The 25,124-nt window shown below is 35.5% G+C and overlaps 1 protein-coding gene across 3 annotated transcripts in view; it reads left to right on the top strand.

Moving 5' to 3' along the window:
- The window catches only part of TAX1BP1 (Tax1 binding protein 1), a 65,967-nt gene continuing 40,843 nt past the window's right edge, over positions 1 to 25,124 (top strand). For all 3 annotated transcript variants that reach the window (XM_036247074.1, XM_036247073.1, XM_036247072.1), the window contains exons 1-5: positions 1 to 145; positions 6,189 to 6,355; positions 12,778 to 12,880; positions 18,380 to 18,567; positions 21,754 to 21,912. In XM_036247074.1, the coding sequence (XP_036102967.1) occupies positions 6,197 to 6,355; positions 12,778 to 12,880; positions 18,380 to 18,567; positions 21,754 to 21,912 (609 nt within the window). In that variant the 5' untranslated portion in view covers positions 1 to 145; positions 6,189 to 6,196. The remainder of the gene's footprint in view (positions 146 to 6,188; positions 6,356 to 12,777; positions 12,881 to 18,379; positions 18,568 to 21,753; positions 21,913 to 25,124) is intronic.

Here is a 25,124-nt window from a genome sequence, read left to right as displayed (position 1 = left end):
GTGACGTGACGCCGGCTTCGGGCAGGGGAGGTGGGGCCGGTCGCTGGAGGCAGCCTGTGGTGGCGGAAGAGGTTCGGCAGTTGATGGCGGCTCAGCCTCGGAAAGCTCAGTGAGACTCTCCCTTTGTCCAGGAGCCCCTCGCCGGGTAAGCGCTCCCCCTGCCCGTCCTGGTGCCCTGTACGGGGCGGGCCCCAGCTGGAGCTCTTTGGGGGCTCGGGAGACGCCCCTCAGCTCCTGGAATCCAGGGGCCTGGCTGGTCGCAGGAATGGTCTCCGTGGTGACGACGCAGCCAAGTGATTGCGCTTTGGGTGTCGAGGACAGCCTTTCCTCCCGGGCTGCGACTGTGGCTGGTGCGGGCGCGTTCGGGTCGCAGTGGGGTCGGACAAGGCGACGGGGGCCGCCCCACACCGAGCTAGGCCTCCGCGACTTGGGGGAGGCGTGTGGGACCCGGGCTCTTCGGCAGGGGCGAGTGACGCACGAGATCCCCAGAGAAGAAACTTGCTTGCCCGAGGCTCAACTCTCGGGTGGGGGGTTTGAGGGCAGAGGGGGTGCTGCCGACGTAGGTGAGTCTGGGCGAACACCTAGGTCGAGTCCGGGAAGGACGCTGGCGTCTGCTAGTGCGGAGTGAAACCCAAGTGTTTTGGTTTGAGTGGCCGGGGAGGAGGAGGCGGGGCTCCCTGCGCCGCCGACGCGAGGGGCCGCGGGCGGGGTTAGCGCTGCTGCCCCTGGGACCGGACAGCGCTTTTCTCTCCGGTAAATGGCTCCTACGCACAGCGTTCCCGGGGCGCTTAACATCTTCCGGGGAGAGTCACATCTTTCTTCGATTAGGCAACTTTTCATGATTTCACAACTCTCCTTTCCCTCCGCTTGACACCCCGCAAGGCCGCAGTGTGTTGACAAGTCCCGACGAGGCGTTCCTTGCTTTGGAAAATCATTGCTGCGGGGAAGGGGGGCGGGGTGTGGTGTGTGTTGATCAACATACTACCTTATTCATAATCTTGTTTGAAAACACTGGCATTTGACTTTCTACGTATGTTAGGTTTTAGGTTTCACACAGTAGTTATGAATTACAAGTAAGGGATTTAGATGGGAAAATCAATCTTAATTTTTTAAACTCTGCATTCCGGTCTTGGCAAAATTTCTACAAACCGTGCACAAACAATTACTAATTATAATTTTGGGGCTCAATTCCAGAAGCATTTAAAGAGATTATTTGATTGACCAGTTAATCTAAAGCTGAGTTAATTGCCCTCAAAGTGCTATTCGGGTGTAGAGAAGGGCTGAGCTCAGCCAGGCCTTCGTTCTGTTCTGAGCAAGGGGGGACTTGATTTCTTGAAGGAACTTGATTACGTTAGAGACGACTTCTTACTAGAGTTTTTGTTTGTTTGCAGCTTCAAAGAACATATGATTGTAGTTTTTGTTTTTTAGTTATCACATTCTAAATTGCACACTTGTGTTTACATTTATGGCCGCAGCCATTTGTGTAGTATTAACCAGTAAATACCGTTTCCTTAACAAAATAACAGTATTTTGGAATTTAAATTTCAGTCTTTTTAATGATGTTAAATAATTATGAAAGATCCTAACGATGCTTCTCTGTACTGCTTTGGGAGGGGGATTATCTCAGGTGCAGTTTATTGGATTGTATTCTTTTGCATTTTGGATACTATTAAGTAAAATTTTGGCTGTGCGAACATCTGACTTTTTAAAGTTTATTTTGCCCCAAATAAACCCTTCATAGAAGAAAAAATTTTCTCTCCTGTAATATATATGGACCAAGGTCATAGCTTTTTAGAAATGAAATTTTAAAACCTAAAAAGTAAAAAGTGATGCGAATGACACCTGAGCAGAGGACTCACCTGTAAAGAGTTCTGGAGATAGATCCCTGTAAGAGTGCAAATTATCAGATTGGTGGCTTCTGCCTCCCAGAAATTTTGCTAATAATGGTTTTCTGGTGTGTAAACCAGCTGCTATTCTTTGTTTTGAATTATGGTAGGGATAGTTGTAATCTATTAGGATGTCAGACATATTTTATCCTTCAGCTATTTGTGTGTCCTCTGTAACTGAAGTTTGGAGATAATAAAAGTTCATATATTTTTAACTGAATATTAAAAAAAAACTTTTGCTAAGTTTGTCAACTATTACATGCAATGTATTTTCACTAGTTTTTATTTGCTCTGGTATTACTTTTATTATGGAAATTTTCAAACATACACAGGAGGAGAACAAGGTAAAGAAACACTGTCTTGCTAGTTTTGTTTTATTAATCCCTTCTAACACATTTTTTTCCTCTTGAGTTTTAAAATCAAATCTAAGACATCAGGATATTTCACTTCAAATTAGCTTAGTGTGTTTAACTGGCAGGAACTTGGAAGAAAAAAATCACCATAATCATATTATCACACAACAAAGTTACCTTATTTCTTCTTGAATTCTGATTGTTGAACTGGCAAATTATGTAAAATATTTATTTAAATTAAAAAGCTTAATTTGATTTTGTATGTTTAATGCATAGAAGTTTTTAGTATGGTCTATTTTCTATCTTATTTGACTGAAACACTTTTTTGGGCTAGTCAAGTAAAATGAGTGTAAGGAGCCATTGGAAAAATTACTAAGATCTGTTTAGGGCTTGAAAGAGCTCCAAGAGGAAGAAGTAAAGATAACATGGACGTGCTCCCTTTCTCCCAAATTTATTTTAGTTGACTGAATGCCCACTGCATATTATTTATCCCTTTTCTTAAATATTGATGAATCCCTAAAGTAACAAAATTTGCTTTTACACCAGAGTCCTTATAGTATAAAGTTTACAACATAGCACACATAAAGGAATTCTGGAGATGTTAGAACTTTAGGGTATATGCATTTCAGACTTTGTTTCCCAGCCAAATGTGTCTGGTCCTTTAGTTCCTGAAAATTTTTACTTGGCCTTGGTTTACGTCTTAACTTACCCATGTTTCCCGAGATGTGCTTTCGAGAATGGGAAGAAACATTTGGTATGGTAAAGCTGCTTCCACTTCCCCCTGTATATAGTGGCTTTGTTTCCTCTCCAACTGAGATGCAATTTGTTAATGAAGCTACACTTCCCAAACACTACCACAAGGTGATGCAGTGACTTTGCACATTACTTTTCCACTGGGTGGTGTGTGTGTCTGTATGTGTATGAGCATGCGTAGTATATTAGTTTACCTGTGAATTATCTTGCTACATTGGTATTTCATTGAATTTCAACATTTTTATAAGCCTGCCTATCATTTCACTCCCGTTCATATCTGTGCGAAGAGTGAAACAGAAAAACTGTATGGGAATTAGAAAATTCATTTTACTATTTAAAATGGGTTGATACATGTTGTACCTAGTTAACTTTTGTATGATGAGAAGATACTGGAATTTAATTTTGAAAAGTAAGGTAGTAACAAGAGTGGAATGACTTGTAAAATTTCTATTGTTCTAATCACATTGAAGATTGGAGTGTTGGAGAGGGGTTAATAAAGGCTATTAAAAAGATGATCATAGATTGTTTTACTCTTCAGATTTATAGGCATTGTGAATATATTTAAAGTCTGTGTTAGGGTTTTGTATTAAAAACTTGAATTTTGGGGGGAGGGTTTAAAATGCAATTTGATGTTAATATGTTTATTTAAAGCATTGAAAATAATACATTTATATATACTGGTTAAAATTCAATTTAGTTTAAAGTCCTTTTTTCAAACATCTCATGAGTAAAGACTTAACTGTATGGTGAGTACTTTTTGAGTCCCTCTTCATGTATTATAAGTATATCTACACACAGATATAAATACATATATGTATACCTTCATGATATTTTATACCTTAAAATTTTTTCAGTGAAGTAAAAGTGTAAGGTTGGACTATGAATTTTTAAGTCACGATTGTGAGGTTAAACAAAAGTTTAAACTCCACTGCCTTTTTTTATAACATAATTACAGTTTTGTTGATTTAGTTTACTTTAGGAAATGTTAGGTCTTAAGAAAAAAAGTTTTGTTTCTAAACCGCTTTTAATTAAAAATATGGGAAAGTCATTCTAATCTAGGCTTACTGTATATCTTCATCAGAGAAACATAAATATTCACTCTTCATAGGAAAATATTACTGATTTCACTTGCCTCAGTTAATCTAGTTGTATCTATTAGAAGTTGGTACAGTTGATTCAGCTATAGTTTTTGTTATTGGTATCTTATCAGTAGTGAACATTTTTTTCAGAACCGGAATCTGAATGTGTTTCTTTGGAACTTCTTTATGAAGCAGCTGACTTAAAAAGAGATTATCATTAGTGACTTCCTTAGCATCATGACATCCCTTGGAGCCCAGATTAGCTCAGACAATTCAAAGAGACAAAGTAATAGAACTCTTTTAGTTATTTTAGACGGAGTTCCAGTGTTTATAAGTGCCACTTTTTTTTTTTTTATTATTTTCCCGGAGGTTTTGGGTTACCAGCTGGGGAATATTGACAGTTAAGTGTTTCTGTGAAATTGGTTGCTGATAATAGTCTTTTTAAATGTGGAGGTAGGGAGGATTGCTACTGAATGCGCTCTCTTTAGCTCCGAATTCTGGCAGTGGCTTCCAGGTTCACGATCAACAGTCTCTTTATGGGATATCTAATATGTTGTTTTAATAAAGCAGTACTTTGACCATAACAGAAGCAAAGAGGACACGTAAAGTGGATATTTTCTAAAGTGCTTGTTATTTCAAAACGATAAAACTTTGCCTTAGTATTTCAAATAGGTCAGCAAAAGGAACAACTGTAAAAACATCTGGTCTTAGCTCTTCCTAGCAATAAAGACTTAATTATTAAAATATGAGTAGAGTCTTACTACTGTTCTTTTCATGTAGAAACTTAATTGATTTGTGAAGTAAATTAGACTAATTTGGTTAGCAAAAAATCTTGCTCCAGTTTTCTTCATTATTACACATAGTCCTGTTTTGATGACTCAGGAAACAAGTGCTATTGGGTTAGTGCCCTAGTTTCTTATGTGTATTGTAGAATCAATGATTGTACTGAGTCTGACACACTGTGTAAATTGCTTTTTGAAGTAAATCTTCAGTTGTATTTGTTTTCTCAAAAGTAGAGCACAAAAAAACATTTAGATCTTATAGATTTTTATAGTCTACTTTAACAATTCATCTTCTACCCAGTGTTTGGTATTCACTAAGCCAGTGAGCATTTACTGAATCCATGATAGATTTCTACAATATGTATTTCATGTAAAGAATCTATACATTTATTTTAAATCAGTAGCTATATTAATGGGGGGAAAAGGAATACTGGAAGTCAAGATAGGCTCATTGAACCCTGAATGAAAGGTAGAAGTGGTATAGGTAGAGAGGAACAATTAGGCTGAGCTGTTGTAGTAGACCAGCTGAGATTTTACATGGTTTGAGAGTTTTGAAGAAGCATGTACTAGAAGCTCGAGAAGATAGGCTGGGAGTCTACGCGTCTATGGAAATGAGTGAGAGATGGTAGTGGAGACAGATTGTTGAATTGGGTCAGAGTCTAAGTAGTGGTTCTTTGTCCTGACCACGTACAGGATTAAGATTACTTCGGAAGGTACTAAAAGAAAAATGCATACACACACGCACACATCCAAGTCCCACTTCCAGAAAGTCATTGTCATTGTATTTTGTTTTATTTATTTGGTTTATTTTTTATTTATTTTTGTTGTTGTTGTTTTATTTTCAAAGACCCCTAATGAGTATAGCCAGGGTTGGGAAACACTGGTCTAGGGGATCACAAACATTAGTGAGAAGTGCAGGCACTAAGAGGTTAGCTTTTGTTTTAGGAGCCAACAACCTAGGAGAAAGATGTGATGGGTCAGATTAGGGAGGAAAATAATGAATTTCAAGGGTCCAACATAGAAGCTCTTGGTTGCAAAAGAAGTAAAGGGCTAGGTTTTTCAGGAGAGTTGGTTTGTTTTTTTATTTTGATTTAAAAGCTTTTTAACCCCCATGTAACTTTCTGAACCATATTGGAAATTTTTTATTTCTAATTTGTCTTTGCTTGCTTTTATACTGAATCACATTTTTAAGGAGGAGTTCTAGTATTAAAAAGTTTATGTCTTCACAAAAATTATGTAAATAGCCATGTAATTTGCATTTAATGATACATTTTCTGAAGATTAAAGTTTTTCTTAGTTGTGTATCATTCAACTTGTATGATTTACTTGTTTCAGATTTCACAATGACATCCTTTCAAGAAGTCCCACAGACTTCCAATTTTGCCCATGTCATCTTTCAAAATGTGGCCAAGAGTTATCTTCCTAATGCACACCTGGAATGTCATTACACCCTAACTCCATATATTCATCCACATCCAAAAGATTGGGTTGGTATATTCAAGGTAAGAAAAACTTTCTGCATATTTCTTTCATCTTGGTACTCTATTTTCTTTTAAGCAGATTGATCAGTAGCTCATACTAGCTCTATCTTCACTCTACATTAAGGGTCATTTTTGTGAATGTCAAATGTAAAACATTTACATTTGTAAATGTAAACATTTTGTATTTAACAGTGGACTAGTGTTCAGCAAATGTTGGGAACTTTAATTCAGGCTTTTCTCTCTGTGATCAAAAGGTTCGGTTTCACCTAAGGACTTGTGAAAATTTTTCCAGAATCTTTGTTTTGTTTATTTATTTTCTCCATTTCTTACCTGAAAAAAATGAGAACAATAGAGCTGGGTAATGAGATTGAGGGAAGGGCATTCTTGACAGGAAAATGGTATAAGTAAAGGCTCAGATAAGAATATTCATGAGAAGGAGTCACTGTAACTAGAACACAAGCTTGATTTAGGGAGGTGGGATGAGATAAGGGTTGGAATTAAGCCACATTCTGCCTATGAAGGCTAAACAGTTTGTAGACTTTTTTCTCACTGGCAGTGGGAAGTATTTGCAAATGTAGGGTATGTAGGCTGATGTGTGATAAATTGTTTCAAGAAGATGAATCTTTACCTTTTTCCTTTGGACTACTTATGTTTTCATCTTTAGTTAATGGCCTATTGCCTAAACCAAAAGCTTATGAATTTTTCTTTAAATACAGCCAAATAACAATTCTGTTTACTTTGTGTATGTATTTCTGCATTTTCAATACCACTACCCCTGTTCATGCCCTCCTTATTTTTCTCTTTCCAAGATTATGACAATGGATCACCTGTTTCTCCTGCTCTTATTCTTGCACCCCTAACTGCTCTTCAAACTGCTCTAATATAAACTATAAGATGAAAAGCTGAACATATCTTTCTCTTGTTTGAAACTCTTACCTTCATTCTACAGAATAATGCCAAGACCAAATAACTTACTGTGCCATGTAGGGCTCCTTTACATAACTTGATGTACAGCCACATTTCTTGTCATTGCCTGCTGCTTATTTATTTTGTTTTGCTTTCGTAATGCTAAACTATTATCTCTCAACCTTGTGCACTCCAAGGACTAACTTTTTTCTAAGCGATAAAGTGAATAAAATTGTGTAGAAGACCCTTTCCATCTTTTTTGGCTGGATAATACTTTAAAACGCAGTAGAAAGTTCAAGCATGTAGTAAAAATTTCAGAATATACGGGAAGACTCAAGGTAATAAATCATGTTTTAATGCTATTACGTAACAATAAGCATTATTAACATTGGCATATAGCTACATAAATTAAATTTTGTACATACATTGTGTATAATAAAGTATACACACATGATAGTGATGCACTGTGGGATTTATTGGAAAAATTTCTAAATGTTTATCATTAAACAGTGCTTAATAAAGGTCTCTGTATCTTTGTTTGCCCACTTATTTCATAGAGTAAGTTCCTGAAAGTGGAATTGCCTTTTTTTTTTTTTTTTTTTGGCTTGTTTTTGGCATTACGTGGTTTTATTTATTCATTTATTTTTATCCTCATCTGAGGATATTTTTCCATTTATCTTCAGATAGAGTGGGAGTAAGAGGGAGGGAGCGAGAGGGGGGGAGAGACAGAGAGAGACAGAGATAGACTTGAGAAAGACACATCAACTGGCTGCCTCCTGCACGACCCCTACCAGGGCCGGGGACTTCAGGGACCAAACCGCAACCTAGGTACGTGCCCCTGACCGGAATTGAACCTGCGACTCTTTGGTCCTCGGTCCGATGCTCCAACCACTGAGCCAAACTGGCCAGGGTGCCTTCCAATCTTTTTTAATTAAAGGAAGAAGATTTTCAGTCTTTTTTTCTAATGCACATATCTTGAAAGCAGTTGGAATAGTACTGCATGACCATTTTTATGTCCTGAAATTTTTGCTTACAACCACTTTCTTAATATAGCTCTGTAACATTTTATCTCATGGTGGTACATTTATGCCCTTAATGATATTTCTGTCTAAGAATCAGCATTGCATCCTCCCTGTCTATATGTGGCATTTCTGGTGTATTTTTCTTTTAAAAAGAAAGGACCTTTATTCTTTCAATAATATGATTTTTGAAAACTACAATATATAAAAAAGAAGGTGAGTGCCTCTACCCGTTGTACTCCACCTTCCCCAGAAATAGCTGTAGTTAAGTTTGGTGTATATTTTTCTAGATTTAAAAAATTCATAGGCTCATTTTATATACTACTTTGTAGGTTTTATATTTGTCCATATATATCCAGCAAGTATATTTTCAGTGCCTTTCCTACTCAAGTCCTGTGTCTGTCTCCCTTTACTCCTTCCCCCAAATCAGTGCCCCCTGGGTCTCCATGTCTCTTGTCTCTCTCTGAAAGTGCTCTTTGTGTGCTCTCTTCACTCTAATGTTGTCTTTCTCTAGGTTTCGCTAGAATTTATTAATGTCTTTATTTTTATTAGATAACCTTGATATCTTTCTGATCTTTACATTCCCTCTTAGAATTTTCTTTATAATCAATACTTCGGATTCAATATGTTTTTCTAAAACGTTAATCATACAGTGATACCTCGGTTTTCGACCAAATCGGTATTCGACCAGGAGATTCGAGAAACTTTTGTCTCGGAATCCGAACAAATATTTGGAACTCGAACTTCCGAGATGAGCCGAGTTGAGCCGAATGGCGTTCATTCGGCCCAGTGCGCCTTGCTTGTGTCATCAGTGTGAGTGCAGAGAGAGAGTCACGCTTTGTGGAGTCACGCTTTCCTATTGGGTTTCATTGCTTCGGTTCTCGAACAATTCGGTTCTCGACCGTCCTCCTGGAACGAATTATGTTCGAGAACCGAGGTATCACTGTATTTACAGGTGGTTGTTTTTTGTTTTTTTTTGGTATGTGCCCTTAGTGGTATCCAAACCTGGGACTCTCTGGTCCACAGGCCGACTCTCCAACCACTGAGCCAAACCGGCCAGGGCGGTTGTTTTTTTTCTTTCCATGTCACTCACCCTTATTTAATTTCCTATTTTGGTCTTATTTCACTATTGCATTAGTAACAGAAGAACGATGCCAGTACTATTGTAATTTCCCAAACTAAAGTATATGAAACATCCATTGTTTTGGTTCCTTCCTTACCATAGATACACCCTCTTATAACTGGATTCAAGTGTAGTTCCTAGAAGCAAAATATACTGACAGTCATAGGTAACTTTAACTGTTTGTTCCATTGTTCTAAATGTAGTCATATTCTCCCTGCCATTTTTCAATGTTTTTAAAATTGCCGTTATTAACTGTAAATGTAATAATTTTTGTTGTTGTTAATCCTCACCTGAGGATATTTTTTTCATTGATTTTTAGATAGAGTGGAAGGGAGGGAGGGAGGGAGGAAGAGAAATAAAGACAGAGACAGTGACAGTGATTTAAGAGAGACAACATCTATTAATTGTCTCCCACACAACCCCAACTGGGGCGGGGGATCGAACCTGCAACCCACCTAGGTGTCCTTGACTGGGAATCAAACCCACGACCCTTCTGTCCATGGGCCAGTGCTCTAACCACTGCTTTACGTTTGTTGCTAATGGACTAAAAGGCAAATTCCCTTGCATTTCAAGAAATCTAATTCCCTTGTAGTCCAGAAATCTAACGTAAGTTCTAGCCAGGTGACCAGGAAAATAAAAGGGAAACAACCTGTGACTTGGCCACTTTGTGGTTTATTGATTCTTCTGATTAGATTTATTATTCTTACCATATGCTCCTACATAATTTCCTGCTGTCCATCTTCTGTGTTTTCCCCACTGTGGTCTGTTCTACTGTACTTTCATATTGGAGTTTAGAGATAAGACATACAAATCCTAAAGGAGCCTATACTCTATCTTTCCAGATTGAGAGACTTTTATGTTTATTTCTGAATATTCGCCTGACATACCCCTCCCAAAGTGACCTAAGAACTGTGTTTACTTTTTCTTCCTCAGAAGGAGTTTGAAGCATATTCCTGATATTTATACTCAGATTGGGTTGGGTCATGCCCCACCTCCTCTGGGTTCAACATGGGATGCATGGGACATCTCTTAGCATGGTTGACCACTCTCTTGAAGAGAGTTGCCCAGACTTACGCAATAAAGGAAGACAATATGTATAAATTACCATTGTCAACCAATAAGGAACAGCTTGAACTAATGTGATTCAGTTAGAGAAAACACAGTACAGACCAAACCATTCAACACATCTCTTTTCTTATATGTATTTTTCTGATAATTGGAAGAGATCTTATTTTCTCCATTTTTATTTTTCTTCTCATGAAAGATAGCTAGCTGTCTTTTGTTGACTGTGCTTGACTCAGTGTTGGAGGAAGGAGATAAGTGTGGGAATATTTTATATTTTACCAGAAGACTGAGTGGTGTCCTGGTGGTGTAGAACTTAAACTGTAGGTTCAATTCTTGGCCATTAGCTGGCCTTTTACTAGTTTCTTAATTTGTAAGATGAGGACAGTATATTTGCTTCAAAACAAACATTCAGCAAACTGTATCTTTTACTGCTATTCCCAGTGCCACTTCAATCAGAAATCTATAATTGTGATACCAGTTTTGTATGTCTGCCATCACAGATAAATGGCATACTCAGCCCTCTTATTGTCTTGTTCAGGTAGAGCCTGTTCATGTAGGGAGATTTTTCTTTCAAGACAGATATGGCTATAGATAGTATTTCTTTTAAGATTAGTGTATGGACAGGGCCAAAGAATGCAAGCTATGATTTGTACTAGATGAATCTGTTGTGGGGAGAAACGTCAGATGGGCTCTTTTTCAGGAGATGGTAGAAGCATTGGGGGATATGAAATGAGGGACATAACATTGTAGAGTTAGTTCACTGTCCCTAAAAGTCTGTGTGTCTTTGGGAATTAAACTAATGATAACATGTAATGATCATTGATGTGCTAGGTACTATGGTAAATGCTTTACAGGGATTATCTTATTTAATACACACAAAACTCTTTGAGATAGTTACCATTATTTCCATTTCAAAGAGGAGGGAACAGAAATAACTTATGTGAGGTCATATAGCCAGCAAGAGATCTTTTCTGGCAATCTGATCGATCTTCCTATGCTCTTCATCACTAATATACACTGTGCTTACAAAAATTACCACTTAAGGAGTGCTCACCATGGGTCAGGCACTCTGCTAAATAACTGCTTTTATATTCATCTAATTTAATCTTCTAACAGTTCTTTCTTTTTCCCTTGATTGATTTTAGAGAGGATGGGAGAGGGAGGGAGAGAGAGAAACTTTGATGAGAGAGAACATTGATTGGCCGCCTCCTGGATGCTCCCACTGGGGATTGGGCCCACAACCTGGGCATGTGCCCCTGACCAGGAATCGAACCGGCGACCTCTTGGTGCATGGGTCAACGCTCAACCACTGAGCCACGCTGGCCAGGCCTTCTAACAGTTCTAAAAGGGAAAACTCAAGCCTTAGATAGGTGACGTGACGTAAGTCACTTACATCAGAGATTCCTCAAACTTCTCATCTGTAAAGAGATGAAAACTATAGTGTCACACATTTTATACCTTGACACAGAAATAAATTTTGTGGTTGGACCTAGCAAAATTCCCTGCAAATACATCTGAAACAGATTTTCATGAAGCAGTGCTTAGCTATCATGCACTCTGATACTTTTCTAATTCTATATAATTAAAAAATTAATGTCATGAACCATTAAATTGGTGTTACCACTTCCTACTGTTTGAAAACACTTCTTTAGAGACTAAAAATTGTTAAAATTCTTCTAGCTTCAGTAGTCTGTAATCTCTAATCCTATGTCAATCAGAAATAAGAATATAGATACCTAGTACCTGTTTTAAACATCTCTAATCCATATTTAACACAGTACATCCCATCTGGAAAAAAAAGACAGATATGTAATGTATACATGTTTTAAGTTGAAAATATATTTTAGAGATACGTGAGACATAGGTTGTCTATTTGTATATATAAACATCTTGGTAATAAAGGCCTTTTTACAAAATTTACCAATTGGCTGCAAGCAAGACTTGGTAAAGGTGAAAGATTAGTGAAGTTAGGGGATTTTTTGAGGCATAAGACAAAGTTTTAAAAACTTGTTTTAGTGAATTCAAATTTTAAGCAAAACATAAGTTTTATATTTGATACTAAGATTTTCCGTAAGAAATTGGATATCAGATTGCATTTTAATACATAGTAGAAACTCTACCGTTTGATTTATATAGATTTTTATAGCATTAGGTTATAGCTTAATAAAAAAATAATAAAATTTGACATGCTTGTTAAAATACTATGATTTGTAAACATATTAATCCATGTCTTAACTTTAGGACGCAGTAAAAAAACAATATGCTATAAGATACCACTCTAATATTAAACTACTTAATAATAATCTCCCTTTTTTTTTTTTTTCCTTTAGGTTGGATGGAGTACTGCCCGTGATTACTACACATTTTTATGGTCCCCAATGCCTGAACATTATGTAGAAGGATCAACCGTCAATTGTGTATTAGCATTTCAAGGTAAGAATGGAAAACTTCAGAACCTGATGAAATTAGGTATTTTATTGCCATTAAAAATGTTGTACCTGTTGTAATTATCTACTTAGGCATATTCAGCATACCACAGTTTAATTACAATCTTTGTTTAGCAAAAGTCATAAAGATATAAATATCTACTGTAGGTCACATGATATTTTATGTAAACATTGCAAATATTTTTTTGCTTGTGAACTTGTATTGAAGATAATTGATTTCAGCTCTTTACTTTTGATGTTTTTTTCCCCCAAAGGAGAAAACAATGCTGTTATTAATATTAGAATAATATAACAAATTAGAGGTGAGAAAAATACAGGGGTGCGCAAAAGTAGGTTTACAGTTGTGAGTACCCAAAACAGTTTATTCTTGCATTATTTATATATTATTTTCCATATGACCAACTGTAACCTACATTTGCCCACCCTTGTATTCTGCATGAAAACCACAAAGATGATTAACAGGGTTTATAGAGTAGATATATTAATTCTCTAGGGAAAAATTGCCTATAAAATGGATATGAGTAATATAAAATTCATTCTTGTCTTAGATTGGCATTATGTACAGATTTTTTTAAATGCTCTTATTGCCCAGGCCTATTGGCTCAGTGATTGGAGTGTTGGCCTACAGACCAAAGAGTCGCAGGTTCAATTCCATTCAAAGGCAGGTACCTCGGTTGCGGTTCGGTCCCTGGCCCTGGTCAGAGTCATGTGGGAGGCAACCAATCTATGTCTCTCTCTCACATCAATGCCTGTGTGTCTCCTTCTTCCCCCCAACACACACACTGTTTTTGAAGATAAATGGAGAAAAGGATCCTCGGGTAAGGATTGAAAAAAAAAAATTCAGAAATCTATCACAGAATTTGTTGCAGAGTGATTTTGTATTATCACTGTACTGATTTGGGGTTGTATTAAAGCAAAGTCTCAGTTTTGTTTATGCTATAGATTCTTTTTGGTCTAGGGAAGCTAATGGACTCTGTCTCAGTATAGTATTTTTATACACATAAAATACATACAATTGCAAAGGAAACCAACAGTATTCCATTGTGTGAATATAACAGTTTTTCATTCATTCCTCTATTAAAGCACATCTTGGTTGTTTCCAAGTTTTGACAGTTTTGTATAAAATGGCTTTAAGCATTCATGCACAGGTTTTTGAGTGGATGTACATTTTCAACTCATTTGGGTAAATACCAAGGAATGTGACTGCTGGATCATATGATAATAGTATGTTTAGTTTTACAAGAAACCATTAAATTGTTTTCCAAAGTGGCTGTACCATTTGCATTCCCACCAGCAATGAATGTAAGTTCTTTTTCTACATCTTTGCAAGCATTCAGTATTGTCATTGTTTGGGATTTTGGTAGTTTATGTTTTTTAAACTTTTTATTTTGAGGTTTTTATACTGTATGTGTTTGTTGTGAACATCAACTGGCAATGTGATCATATGAAGCTTGCATATATAAAAACATGTTCTTATGTACTATGTCAAGAAACAAATATTCAGAGAGTGAATTTTGTACTGTAATATAGGCAAAGATTTAGGTTGTGATTTAAAAAACTTTTTTTCCTTTTTTCTTTATTGATTTTAGAGAAAGAGGAAGGGGAGGGGAGAGAAACATTGATGAGAGAGAACATCAATTGGCCGCCTCCTGCATGCCCCACACTGGGGATTGGGCCCACAACCTGGGCATATGCCCTGACCAGGAATTGAACTGGTGACCTCTAGGTACATGCGTTCGACGCTGAACTACTGAGCCACACTGGCTGGGCAGTTCTTGTTTGTTTTATGGGTTAAGAAATACTATAGATTATACGTGTAGTTTACCTTTTGATTCACAGTCTTTTTTAAAGATAGTCAAATTCAAATGTGTATATTGGAACTGAATTTGTCATTATGATACTTGTTATTAAAAGTTTTGGGTTTATTTTATTATTGTTTTAGTCCTCACCTGAGGACATTTTTTGACATTTTGTTCAGATAGAGTGGGAGGGAGAGAGGGTGAGAGAGAAACATCGACATGAAAGGGACACATCGAGTGGTTGCCACCCACACAACCCAACCAGGGCCGGGGACAAACTGCAACCGAGGTACATACCCTTAGCAGGAACCGAACCCGGGTCTCTCCAGACCGCAGGCCGACGCTCCACCGCTAAGCCAAACTGGCCAGAGGAATTTCTAGTCATTTTTAATGAGATTAACCTTGTAGTGAAGTTAGTTTACAGAATATGTTATATTCAGTAATGAATTTTTTTGTCAGTGACTTAGCAAAAAGTTTAAAAACAGTTTTATAAAATGGAGAAAAGCATTCAGTTTATATCTGTTTATACTTTAAAAGCATTTTCATGGGAGCTAAGCATAAGTGCAGTAAGTTTTACAAGATTTTGAAAATTCAACATGTTAATTTTTACTCTGAAGTTCAGAAATAAAAGCTTCTTTCTGCCTAGAACTTGTTATATAAAAAAGGCAGGATAGAATCATGAAAAACATATCCATCAAATAGTAGCACTAACACGGATTTTAAGCACAATCTAAATCAGTTTGTTCATTTTATGGATGAGTAATGAGAATCTTGAAATGCACAACTCAGAACAACTAACAAAATACATAAATGTAATTGTTTTCTTAAAGAGACCCTTATTTGTTTATTATCATTTGGCTGAAAGCTAATGTCACAGGCTATAATTTTGACTCAGATTGGTTTTTGAATTTTTCTATTCCATTTTCAATGTTATTAATCTACACGAGCTTTTTCTAGATAGTTTTAAATTGTAACTCTGAATAACTACATCTTATATCTCAAATGGTATTTGAACCATATTTCTTAGTGTTATTTTTGTGAGCGTTTTTTATTTTATTTTTTTAATTTTTTTTTTTATCCTCACCCGAGGACATTTTTCCATTTTTTGTTCAGGTAGAGTGGGAGGGAGAGAGAGGAACAGAGAGAGAGAGAGAGAGAAACATCGACGTGAAAGGAACACATCGAGTGGCTGCCACCCGCACAACCGACCAGGGCTGGGACAAACTGCAACCGAGGTACCGCCTTTAGCGGGAACCGAACCTGGGTCTCTCAGGACCGCAGGCCGATGCTCTAACCACTGAGCCAAACCGGCCAGGGCTGTGAGCGTTTTTTAAATCAAACCTTGAATATCTAGTTTGTAGACTTTCTATTATCATAATACCAGATGTGATTAGTCAGAATCTATTTTTGTTTTCTATTTAAACTTTAAGTCTAGAGGACATTTGCAAAGTTACTGAGTCATGGATTAATAGATTTAGTAGTAGATGTTAGGGGGGTGGGGTTTTTAAAAACTTTAAAAAGTCTTGCTAGATGTGTCTCCTACTCTTTTAAAAACTTTATATTTTGAAATTTTAGATGTAAAGCTACCAAAATAGTACATAGAATTTTCCATACTCTTCACCCAGCTTCTTTTAATTTTAACATCTTGCATAACCATAGTACATTTATTCTAAAAACCAGGAATTTAACATTGGGAGAATACTTTTGACTAAAGTACAAACCTTATTCAAATTTCATAAGTGTTCCTAGTTTTTTCTGTTCCTGAATTCAATCCAAAATGCCACATTGTATTTAGTTGTCATATCTTCTTAGTCTTTTCCAGTCTATGATAGTTCCTCATATTGTCCTTGTCTTTTATGACCTTTACATTTGGGATAGTACTATTCAGTGTTTCTTGGTTTGTTTTTTTTTTTTGTTTTGGTAGCATGTTTCTTATTTTGGGTTTGTCTTATGCTTTGTCATGATTGCATTGAGGTTATACATTTTTAGGAAGAATGCCATAGAACTAATGTTGTACCCTTCTGAGTGTATTAAGGAGTACTATGTCCATATATCTTATTACTGGTGATCCTAACTTTGATCACTTGATTAAGGTGTTGGCTGGGTGTTTCCACTTTAGAGTTAGTAGTTTTTCCTTTGTTAATTGTTGACTATTATGGGGGAGCTACTTTGAGACTAAGGAAATATCTTGTTTCTCCTCAAGCTTTTACCCACTCATTTTAGTATCCATCACTGAATCTTGCTTACAACAATTGTTGTTGTTGTATTTGCCTAATCATGCATTTCTATTCTTGTTTCTCGCATATTCATTAGTTGGAATTATGTTAAGAAAACTTCCCTTCCCCATGGACTCATGGATATTTATTCTATGGAATAAAGTCTAGTATCATATTTTTGTTGCTCAAATTTTTCTAGCTTTCTTTGGTCACAGGAAACTCCGTCAGGTGGACTCCTTTATTTTTTGACATCTCCTTCCTTCCCCACTTCTTTTTATAGGGCTTCTTTTTTACTTTCAAGCACCAGATGATGTTCTAGACTTACCTTGTATTTGTCCCTTCATCCTGTTTTTAAGAGAAAGACCAGCTATTTTATTTTAAAGAATGAAATCAAGTGAAGTAGATACCATAATAATGAGACTGAAACTTTTAAGATATGAAAGAATGATAGGCATAGTGATTACAGATTTCTGGTAGATATCTAAGATAAGGTGAATATATTCATTTTTGTATGTTCATTTCACAATAATGGTTCCTTTTTACAAGTCATTCTGGGGGATTCCAGGATTTTTATGTTATATATCTCCCTACAATATTTCTGAGGTTTTGATATAGGATATAAAGTATGTGTATAATGAATAGTAATAAAAAGCATACTGTGAAGGTTTTTTGATTTTTTAATGTAAAAAAATATGGGAGCTTTAGAGAGGAGGAAAATTAATTTTGAACTAGGATGATCCAGAAAAATTTAAAAGAGAAGGTGTAAACAATTGGGTTGAAAGAAGGAACATCGAACATGCATTATTTGTCAGATAGTGGGCAAATGGTTTAAATACATTATCTATAGATACTTTGGAACTCTGAGATAGGTAGCTTTGTGTCTATTTTATAGCAGAGAAACTCAGGGGCTCAGGAAGGTTAAGTAACTAATAATTAGTGGTGGAGCTGGAATTCTAGAATAAATCTGTGTAGTAACAAAGCTTATTTTTGTTCTGTGGAACAGTGGACGTCATCCTCTTTTCTGCTGTTACACAGTTTATATGTATAGCATAATCCTTTTTTAAATATCTCCCTTTTACATGTAATGAATTGAGGGAAGATTTCTTTAAATGGCATTCTACCCCTAATAATCCTAGATTTTCTTGCTGGTTCTTTGCTTCTCTTCCAGCCTCCCTCTCATTGAAAACTACATGTTTGATACTCCCCCAGATGATTTAGTTTTGCTCTTAGAAGATTTGGGGGAAGGATATTCTGGGAATATAAGCTTAGTCCTAAAATAAGAAAAATTTGGGCATGTTAAGGGAAGGAGAGTCTAGTTTTGATAATTTATGAAATATGGGGGGAAAGACATAACCTAAAAGCCTAAAATAAGGTGAGGAATGAAGAGATAGCAAATACTGTTAAATTAAGTCAAAATAACATTTTATAGTAGGAAGTTTAATAATTTTTTGTTTGTTAACTTCCTCTTAGGATATTATCTTCCAAATGACGATGGAGAGTTTTATCAGTTCTGTTATGTTACCCATAAGGGTGAAATTCGTGGAGCAAGTACACCTTTCCAGTTTCGAGCTTCTTCTCCAATTGAAGAGTTGCTTACTATGGAAGATGAAGGAAATTCTGACATGTTGGTGGTGACCACAAAAGCTGGCCTTCTTGAGGTTGGTACCAACAGTGAGTTAGTGGTTCATAGTTTTAAGAACAGAGCATGTAAGAGCACAGGTTAATTGGCATCTTAAGGATTTTCAGGTTATGCAAATATATAACCTATAAAGCAAATGTTTCTTAACTAAAATTATAAACAGCGTATTTTTAAAATACTTTAAACGTCTTTCTGTCACAATTATATTATTGATTTCACTGTGGTAGGGACTGTCCCCAGTCCCTATCAGTATTTTGTGCATACTAGATGTGCAATAAATAAGTAATGAGAGAATTTAAACCTAAAGCTTTCCTAATATTCCCTCGCCCTAACCTATGTTCTTTGGTGGTGGCCTAATCCATTAATTGTGGAATAATACAGATTTGGAGGGTGAAGCTGGAGGGAAAGTGGTATAAAGCAATAAATGTCATTAGATGTGAACTTTATTTTACTGTACCATGAACATGCTTTATCTCAAGTGTGGCAGTGAATCAGGGAAGCATTCCCAGTCTCCTTAAGTTTAGGTGGAATATTTTTAGAATGATTTTTTTTGCCCTTTGTCTTCTAATCAAATGAATAAGCTTGGATTAACTATAATTAAAAAAGGAAGGTGAAAAGCTTCTTACTATTTTTTTAATTAAATATTTGGAACCATTGTATTAACTCTAATAGTAATGTACTATGCATATGGTTTAATAAATGCCTTATGTCTTAATTTTTAGTAGTTATTGAAGAAGAAAATAGAACATTCTTATTTCAAGATATTTCTCAATATCTTCACCTAAGTACTAGAATGTTACATTTGTGTTTCTGTGAAAAACAGCTTCTCTAATTGGTCTAGCATGCATTTTTGGTTACTTTATATTCACATTTAGTCTATAACAGGTCATTGCTTTTTCCTTATAGGCAGATGATATTTTTTATATATAAATATTTTATGCCTTTGATTTTCATCTTACTTAACTTAATAACCAAGATAAGAGAAAAAAGACAGGTTATAGATAAAATACCTTATTTTAATAAAACTGCCAAACTAAGAAGGCTTGAAGAAACCAATCATTTTTTGTGAATTCTTTCATTATCTTCTCTTCTCCCTTCCAGAAATTCTTCTCTTATCTTAAATAAAGAAATGTAACTTTTATAGAGTGACTAAAACATTTTGTGTTGACAACTGCCTGATGATCAAGGTTTTTAGCCTGGTATTTGAATGCTAGTCAAAGATGCCGAAACAAGCCTAGCTCTTAAGAATGCAGTTAGTTTATATTGCAGCTTTTTGAATACTTGTTGGACCACCCTGATTTCACAGGGCTGCCAACAGAAGAACAGGCATTTTGGCATCTACATCTCTCTTGTGTACTTTTTCTAAGTAAATTGGACACCGTACAATTTATTTAGCTTCTTCCTACTTTATGAAGAAATGTAAATTGCTGTCTCTTAGGGAACTATTTCTGAGATAACATGTTTTTACATTATGACCAAATTTTGCACAAGTCTTTTAAATTTCCACATTCATCAAAATCTTTAATGCACAAAAATAGTACAGATGTGAGAAATCACTTTTAATGTCAACAGTACCCTAGATACTGTTGACATTAAAATGAAAATGAAACATCCTTCATTGTGTGGGTTTTGACTGGATTCTAGAGTTTTAAAAAATTGAGGTTTTGGGGATAGTGGCTGATACTTAACTAGACTATCCATTGGATCTTATAAAATTATTTTCTTAGCTTTTATAATGATAGTGGTTGAATAGAAAACTGTTCTTATTAGGAGATGCTTGCTCTGAGTACTTAGAGGTGACGTGTCTGCAATTTCGCTTCAAATAGTTTAGTCCCCATCTCCCTCCAAAATTATATAAATAAACTTAAGTATAGAATATAAAGGAAGATAAAGTAAACATGGCAAAATATTAGTGAATTTAGGTGATGGATGTATGGGTGTTCATTGTAAAATTTTAACTGCTATATGCTTGAAAGATTTCATGCAAAATTGGGGGCAGAAATTTGACGGGTGTATATTTTTTTTGGTATATGCCCCTAGCGGGAACTGAACCCAGGGCACTCTCTGGTCCACAGGCCAACACTCCAACCACTGAGCGTTATATATTTTTATCTAATTTGAATTTTTGTGCCAATTAAATGAATCACTGGGAAAAAGTGGTTCTTTTATCATGTTTCTTTTGCACTATGTCAAGATATATATCTTATTTTTAAGCTGTGAGAAAGTTTAAAGCCAAAAATCATTTTTTAAAAAGCAAGTTACGAAAGAAGTTCAGTGAATAAAGTTTTCTCTTTTGAGGGCCTTTACTCGTGTCATTTTCATTTGTTGTGATGAATGAGGTAGAAGGGTCATTCTAAAAACTTTTAGCCATTCAACTTTCATAAAGGCCATTTTAGAGTTTAATCAGTTTGATTTCATGACCCTGGAAAACTGACTTGTGGGGGGTCTACGTTGGGAATACATTTTATTTTAGCTAAATGTATATGATGCCTCCTTTGTGAAGTCTTCCTCTGAATGTACAATATTAGAATCAATCATGTCTGACTGTAAGAAAAATAGTAACCATTTTAGGTCCCTTAATTTAGTAATTTTTTAGAATATTGAAGTTTAGATTTTCTTGAACTGAGTAATGATTAGTGTTTCCATAATAATACAATGTTACAGTCTGCATTTTAGTTCTAAAATTTGTGTTTATCAAGTTTGTTTTAGTTTAGCCACATAAAGGGCATTATGTATCAAAATTTATTCCTTAGTACCGTATTTAAAGAACCAAAACTTTTAGTAGTAATCCCATAGGTGAAGGCCTTATATAACACTAGGAAGTTCTTAATGGATTCATTGATTTCCCATAGTTTGCTTTCAGAAGAGGTATACATTTTCTTCTTAATCGTTATTCAAGATAAAAGCCCAGAGTTAACTCACTTATGAAGTTTTATGTCTTAGTTTTAGTACTGATTTGAAAAGTGATTAGTAGGAAACTTCATAATAAAATTTATTAATTTTGTCGTTGTAATTTTTTTCTTCTTAAATTTATGATTCATGAACTTTTCTACCTGAATGTTTACACAAGGCTAATTGATATGAAGTAGTATTTAAGATTCTTTCTGTGAATGTCTTTACTATTTTTTTGAAATAGAAATCAATTTGTAATGCATTTTAGGATTATTAAAAAGAAAAACAACAATTTGAGTTTTTTGTTTTACAGTTGAAAATTGAGAAAACCATGAAAGAAAAAGAAGAACTGTTAAAGTTATTTACCGTTCTGGAAAAAGAAACCACACAGCTTCGAGAACAAGTTGAAAGAATGGAAAAAGAACTTAACCATGAAAAAGAAAGATGTGACCAACTTCAAGCAGAGAAAAAGGTTAGTTGTGTCTTATGTAACTGATAGGGTTGGTATAGTATTTGTATATTGTCTGAAACCCACTTTTTTTAAGAACTGAACCAATTAGAGTGAGTAAAAACCCTGTGTTGAAGAACAATAGCATTTAGACAGATATTTATACAAAAGCAGGTCAGTTTCTATCAACCTTCTGCCACAGCTTTCTTTATGTTGTAAATGATTAAAATTTTGGATTTTTGGTTACCAGACTTGATGGCATAGTGCCTGACAACTGTTTCTAGATGCTTTATATCTAATTGTAGACTATTTGATTGGTTTTGAGGGGAGGGATTGGAATTCAGTTAGGAACAATAAACATTGAATAAGGGAAAACAGAATAAAGTAATTAAATTACTTTTCCAAAAAGCTGAATTCAGTGAAATGAGATATAGTATTAGACTGAGTTTTGAAATCCTTGATGTGAGAAATTCTATAAATTATCCTAAAAATATCTAATTAATATTGGTGCAATTTCTTGAGCTAAGAAAAATGTAAGTATAAAACAGTGTGGTTTCATTAAGATACAAATGGACTTTAGTTAGTAGCTGAAAAAATGGGGGAAAAAAGCTATAACCTAGTCATTGACTTTTTTATTTAATATTTGCACAAGAAAAGTAATTTGTTAGTTTTGACAAACTTACAAAGATTTTGATTATACATATCCCAATCTCACAACTAATTAGATATACTTATGTCTGTTGATACATTGATCTATATTGTTCCCTAAGGGTGGGGTCTGTTCCATTATTCTTTAACAAGGCCTAGAGTAGTTGCTTAATAATTGTTAATTGAACCATTAGTGAAGTGATTCTCAATTTTAATACTCCAGTGCAGTGATTGTATATTGCACACTTCTGCAGAGAGGCTATCAAACAGGGCTTATATTCTGGAGATTTCTCTTGCCTTGTTCTATTTGTTTGAGGATTGCTCTTTGAAGTTAGAGGGTGAACATTGTGTATAATTATAAATCTCTTTATAAACATTAATTTATGCAGCTATTCTCCTAATTTTACCCTTGGGGAACACTTGGAATCTTGTAGTTGGACTATCCTGCAATAGGAGCAGGATATCTTGTAAGGTTAGGGAACCACTTTTTAAATTTGAACTTTAAAGCAGGTCCACCAAATATCAAAAATATAATAAAATCCCATCATATGTGCCCTCCTTGACTATTGGGGCATTCAGCTAAATCTTTTAATTTAGTTGTTATAACCCCTTGCTGTTTTTGTATAGTTATTACTCTTCTCTCTATTCTTTAAACTTTTCTCTTATTTGAAACTGGATTTGGCAGTTTCCAAAGTGGAATGCCAGTCTTTTTTTTCCCCCCACTCTATTATAAGTCAGAGGGACAGAGGTGAGAGAGATGATTGATGAAAATGGTCAGGTTTGGGATGTACTTATCTCATGAGATCAAGAACCTGAAATGTGGTAGGCAGTCTGGTTCCAGCCAGTGTTCTTAATGACACTATGCTGCTCTATGCTATAGTAGGGCTCTTCATGACACTGTATACTTCTGCCTCTTGAGGGCAGAAGATACAACTTTATGTAAATGATCTTTTATTTTTTAAAACAAAACTGGAATAATTGGTTTTTTAAAAGTCAGCTTTATTGAAATGTAGTTTACAAACTAGATGTAGTTTACAAACTATAAAGCTCATCACTTTAAAGTATAAAATTCCAGTGGTTATTACATTTCCAGAATTGTGCAACCATTACCTAACTTTAGAACATTTTTATCACCCTCAAAAGAAATTTTGTATCTATTTGTGGACACTCTGCATTTCCTCCCCGCCAGTCCCAGGCAGCCACTAATCCAAATTCCTGAGTCTATGGGTTTGTGTATTTTGGACATTGCATACAAATGGAATTGTATGTGGTCTTTTGTGACTGGCTTCTTTCATTCAGCATTTTTTCAAGGTTCATCCAAGTGTCAGTACTATATTTCTTTTTTTTGTCAAATATTTCATCGTACTGATTATTCTTTTTGACCCCAACTTTGCATTTATTAGACTTGTGTAAAAATTAGCAGTCTTCTCTATTCATTTTTCTGGTTTGTGTTTTGGAGGTTAGGTACATATTTGAAATTTAAAAGATTGAAAGCTGAGGCTTAGTTAGGAACCCAGTGATGTTGAATCTTGTTTTTCAAATAGGACTAAGACAGCTGTGACCCTGTTAAGTTTTTTTTGGTTGTTGTTAATCCTCACGAAGGATATTTTTCCATTGATTTTTAGGTAGAGTGGAAGGAAGAGGGGGAGGGAGAGGGGGAGAGAGAGATATGAGAGACACACATTGATTGGTTGCCTCCTGCATGACCCCGACCAGGGCCAGGGATTGAACCTGCAACTCAGGTATATGCCCTTGCCCGGGAATTGAACCCGAGACCCTTTGGTCCATGAGTGGACTCTCTAACCACTGAGCAAAACTGGCTAGGGCCCTGTTAAGTTTTTTAGTTAGTTTAGTTTATAATTTTTGGGAGCCTAAACTATGATGTTTTCCATAAAATATATTCTTAACTCAAATGTTGATAATATAAGATTATTATCAGGTTATTATATTATTATAAGGTTTTTTGTTTTTACACCGAATCCTTCTTAAGGATACTAAATATATTGTATATTGCTTATACAATATAAGAAGCATGTTATGAACTGTTATATATACATACATTGTTTCGGTTCTTAAATTTCACAATCTAAGTTGAGTACCTTAAGTCATTACTATTATTTGGGAGTTACCACAGGTATAATGTAGGAGTGAGAGAACATGAAAAGGTCATTATGGTGGCTGTGGGTTGTGTGGATCTCTTCAACTATGTTTATATTGCTTTCTCTTCTTGAAATCTTTATTTATCATTGCATTGAACTCCCAGTTTTAATTTAATTTATTTAATATTTTAAAATTTATTGGTTGAGAGAGAGCGAGAAACAAACATCGATTTGTTGTTCCACTTATACATTTGCTGGTTGATTCTGTATGTGCCCTGACTGGAGATTGAACCTGAAACCTTGGTGTGTCTGGACAGTGCTCTAACCAACTGAGCTACCCAGCCAGGGCCTGAGTTGTTTTTTGTGTGTGGTGTAAGATAGTGGTCCATTTTTATTGCTTTGAATGTGGCTGTTCAGTTTTCCCAGCACCATTTATTGAACAGGTTATCCTTATATATATATATATATTTTTTTTTTTTTTTTATCCTC

The sequence above is a fragment of the Molossus molossus genome, unplaced genomic scaffold (genome assembly GCF_014108415.1).
Source record: "Molossus molossus isolate mMolMol1 unplaced genomic scaffold, mMolMol1.p scaffold_m16_p_7, whole genome shotgun sequence".
Lineage (NCBI taxonomy): Eukaryota > Metazoa > Chordata > Mammalia > Chiroptera > Molossidae > Molossus > Molossus molossus.
The sequence above is the reverse complement of the archived record's forward strand: the minus strand, read 5'-3'. Positions and strand labels throughout refer to the sequence as shown.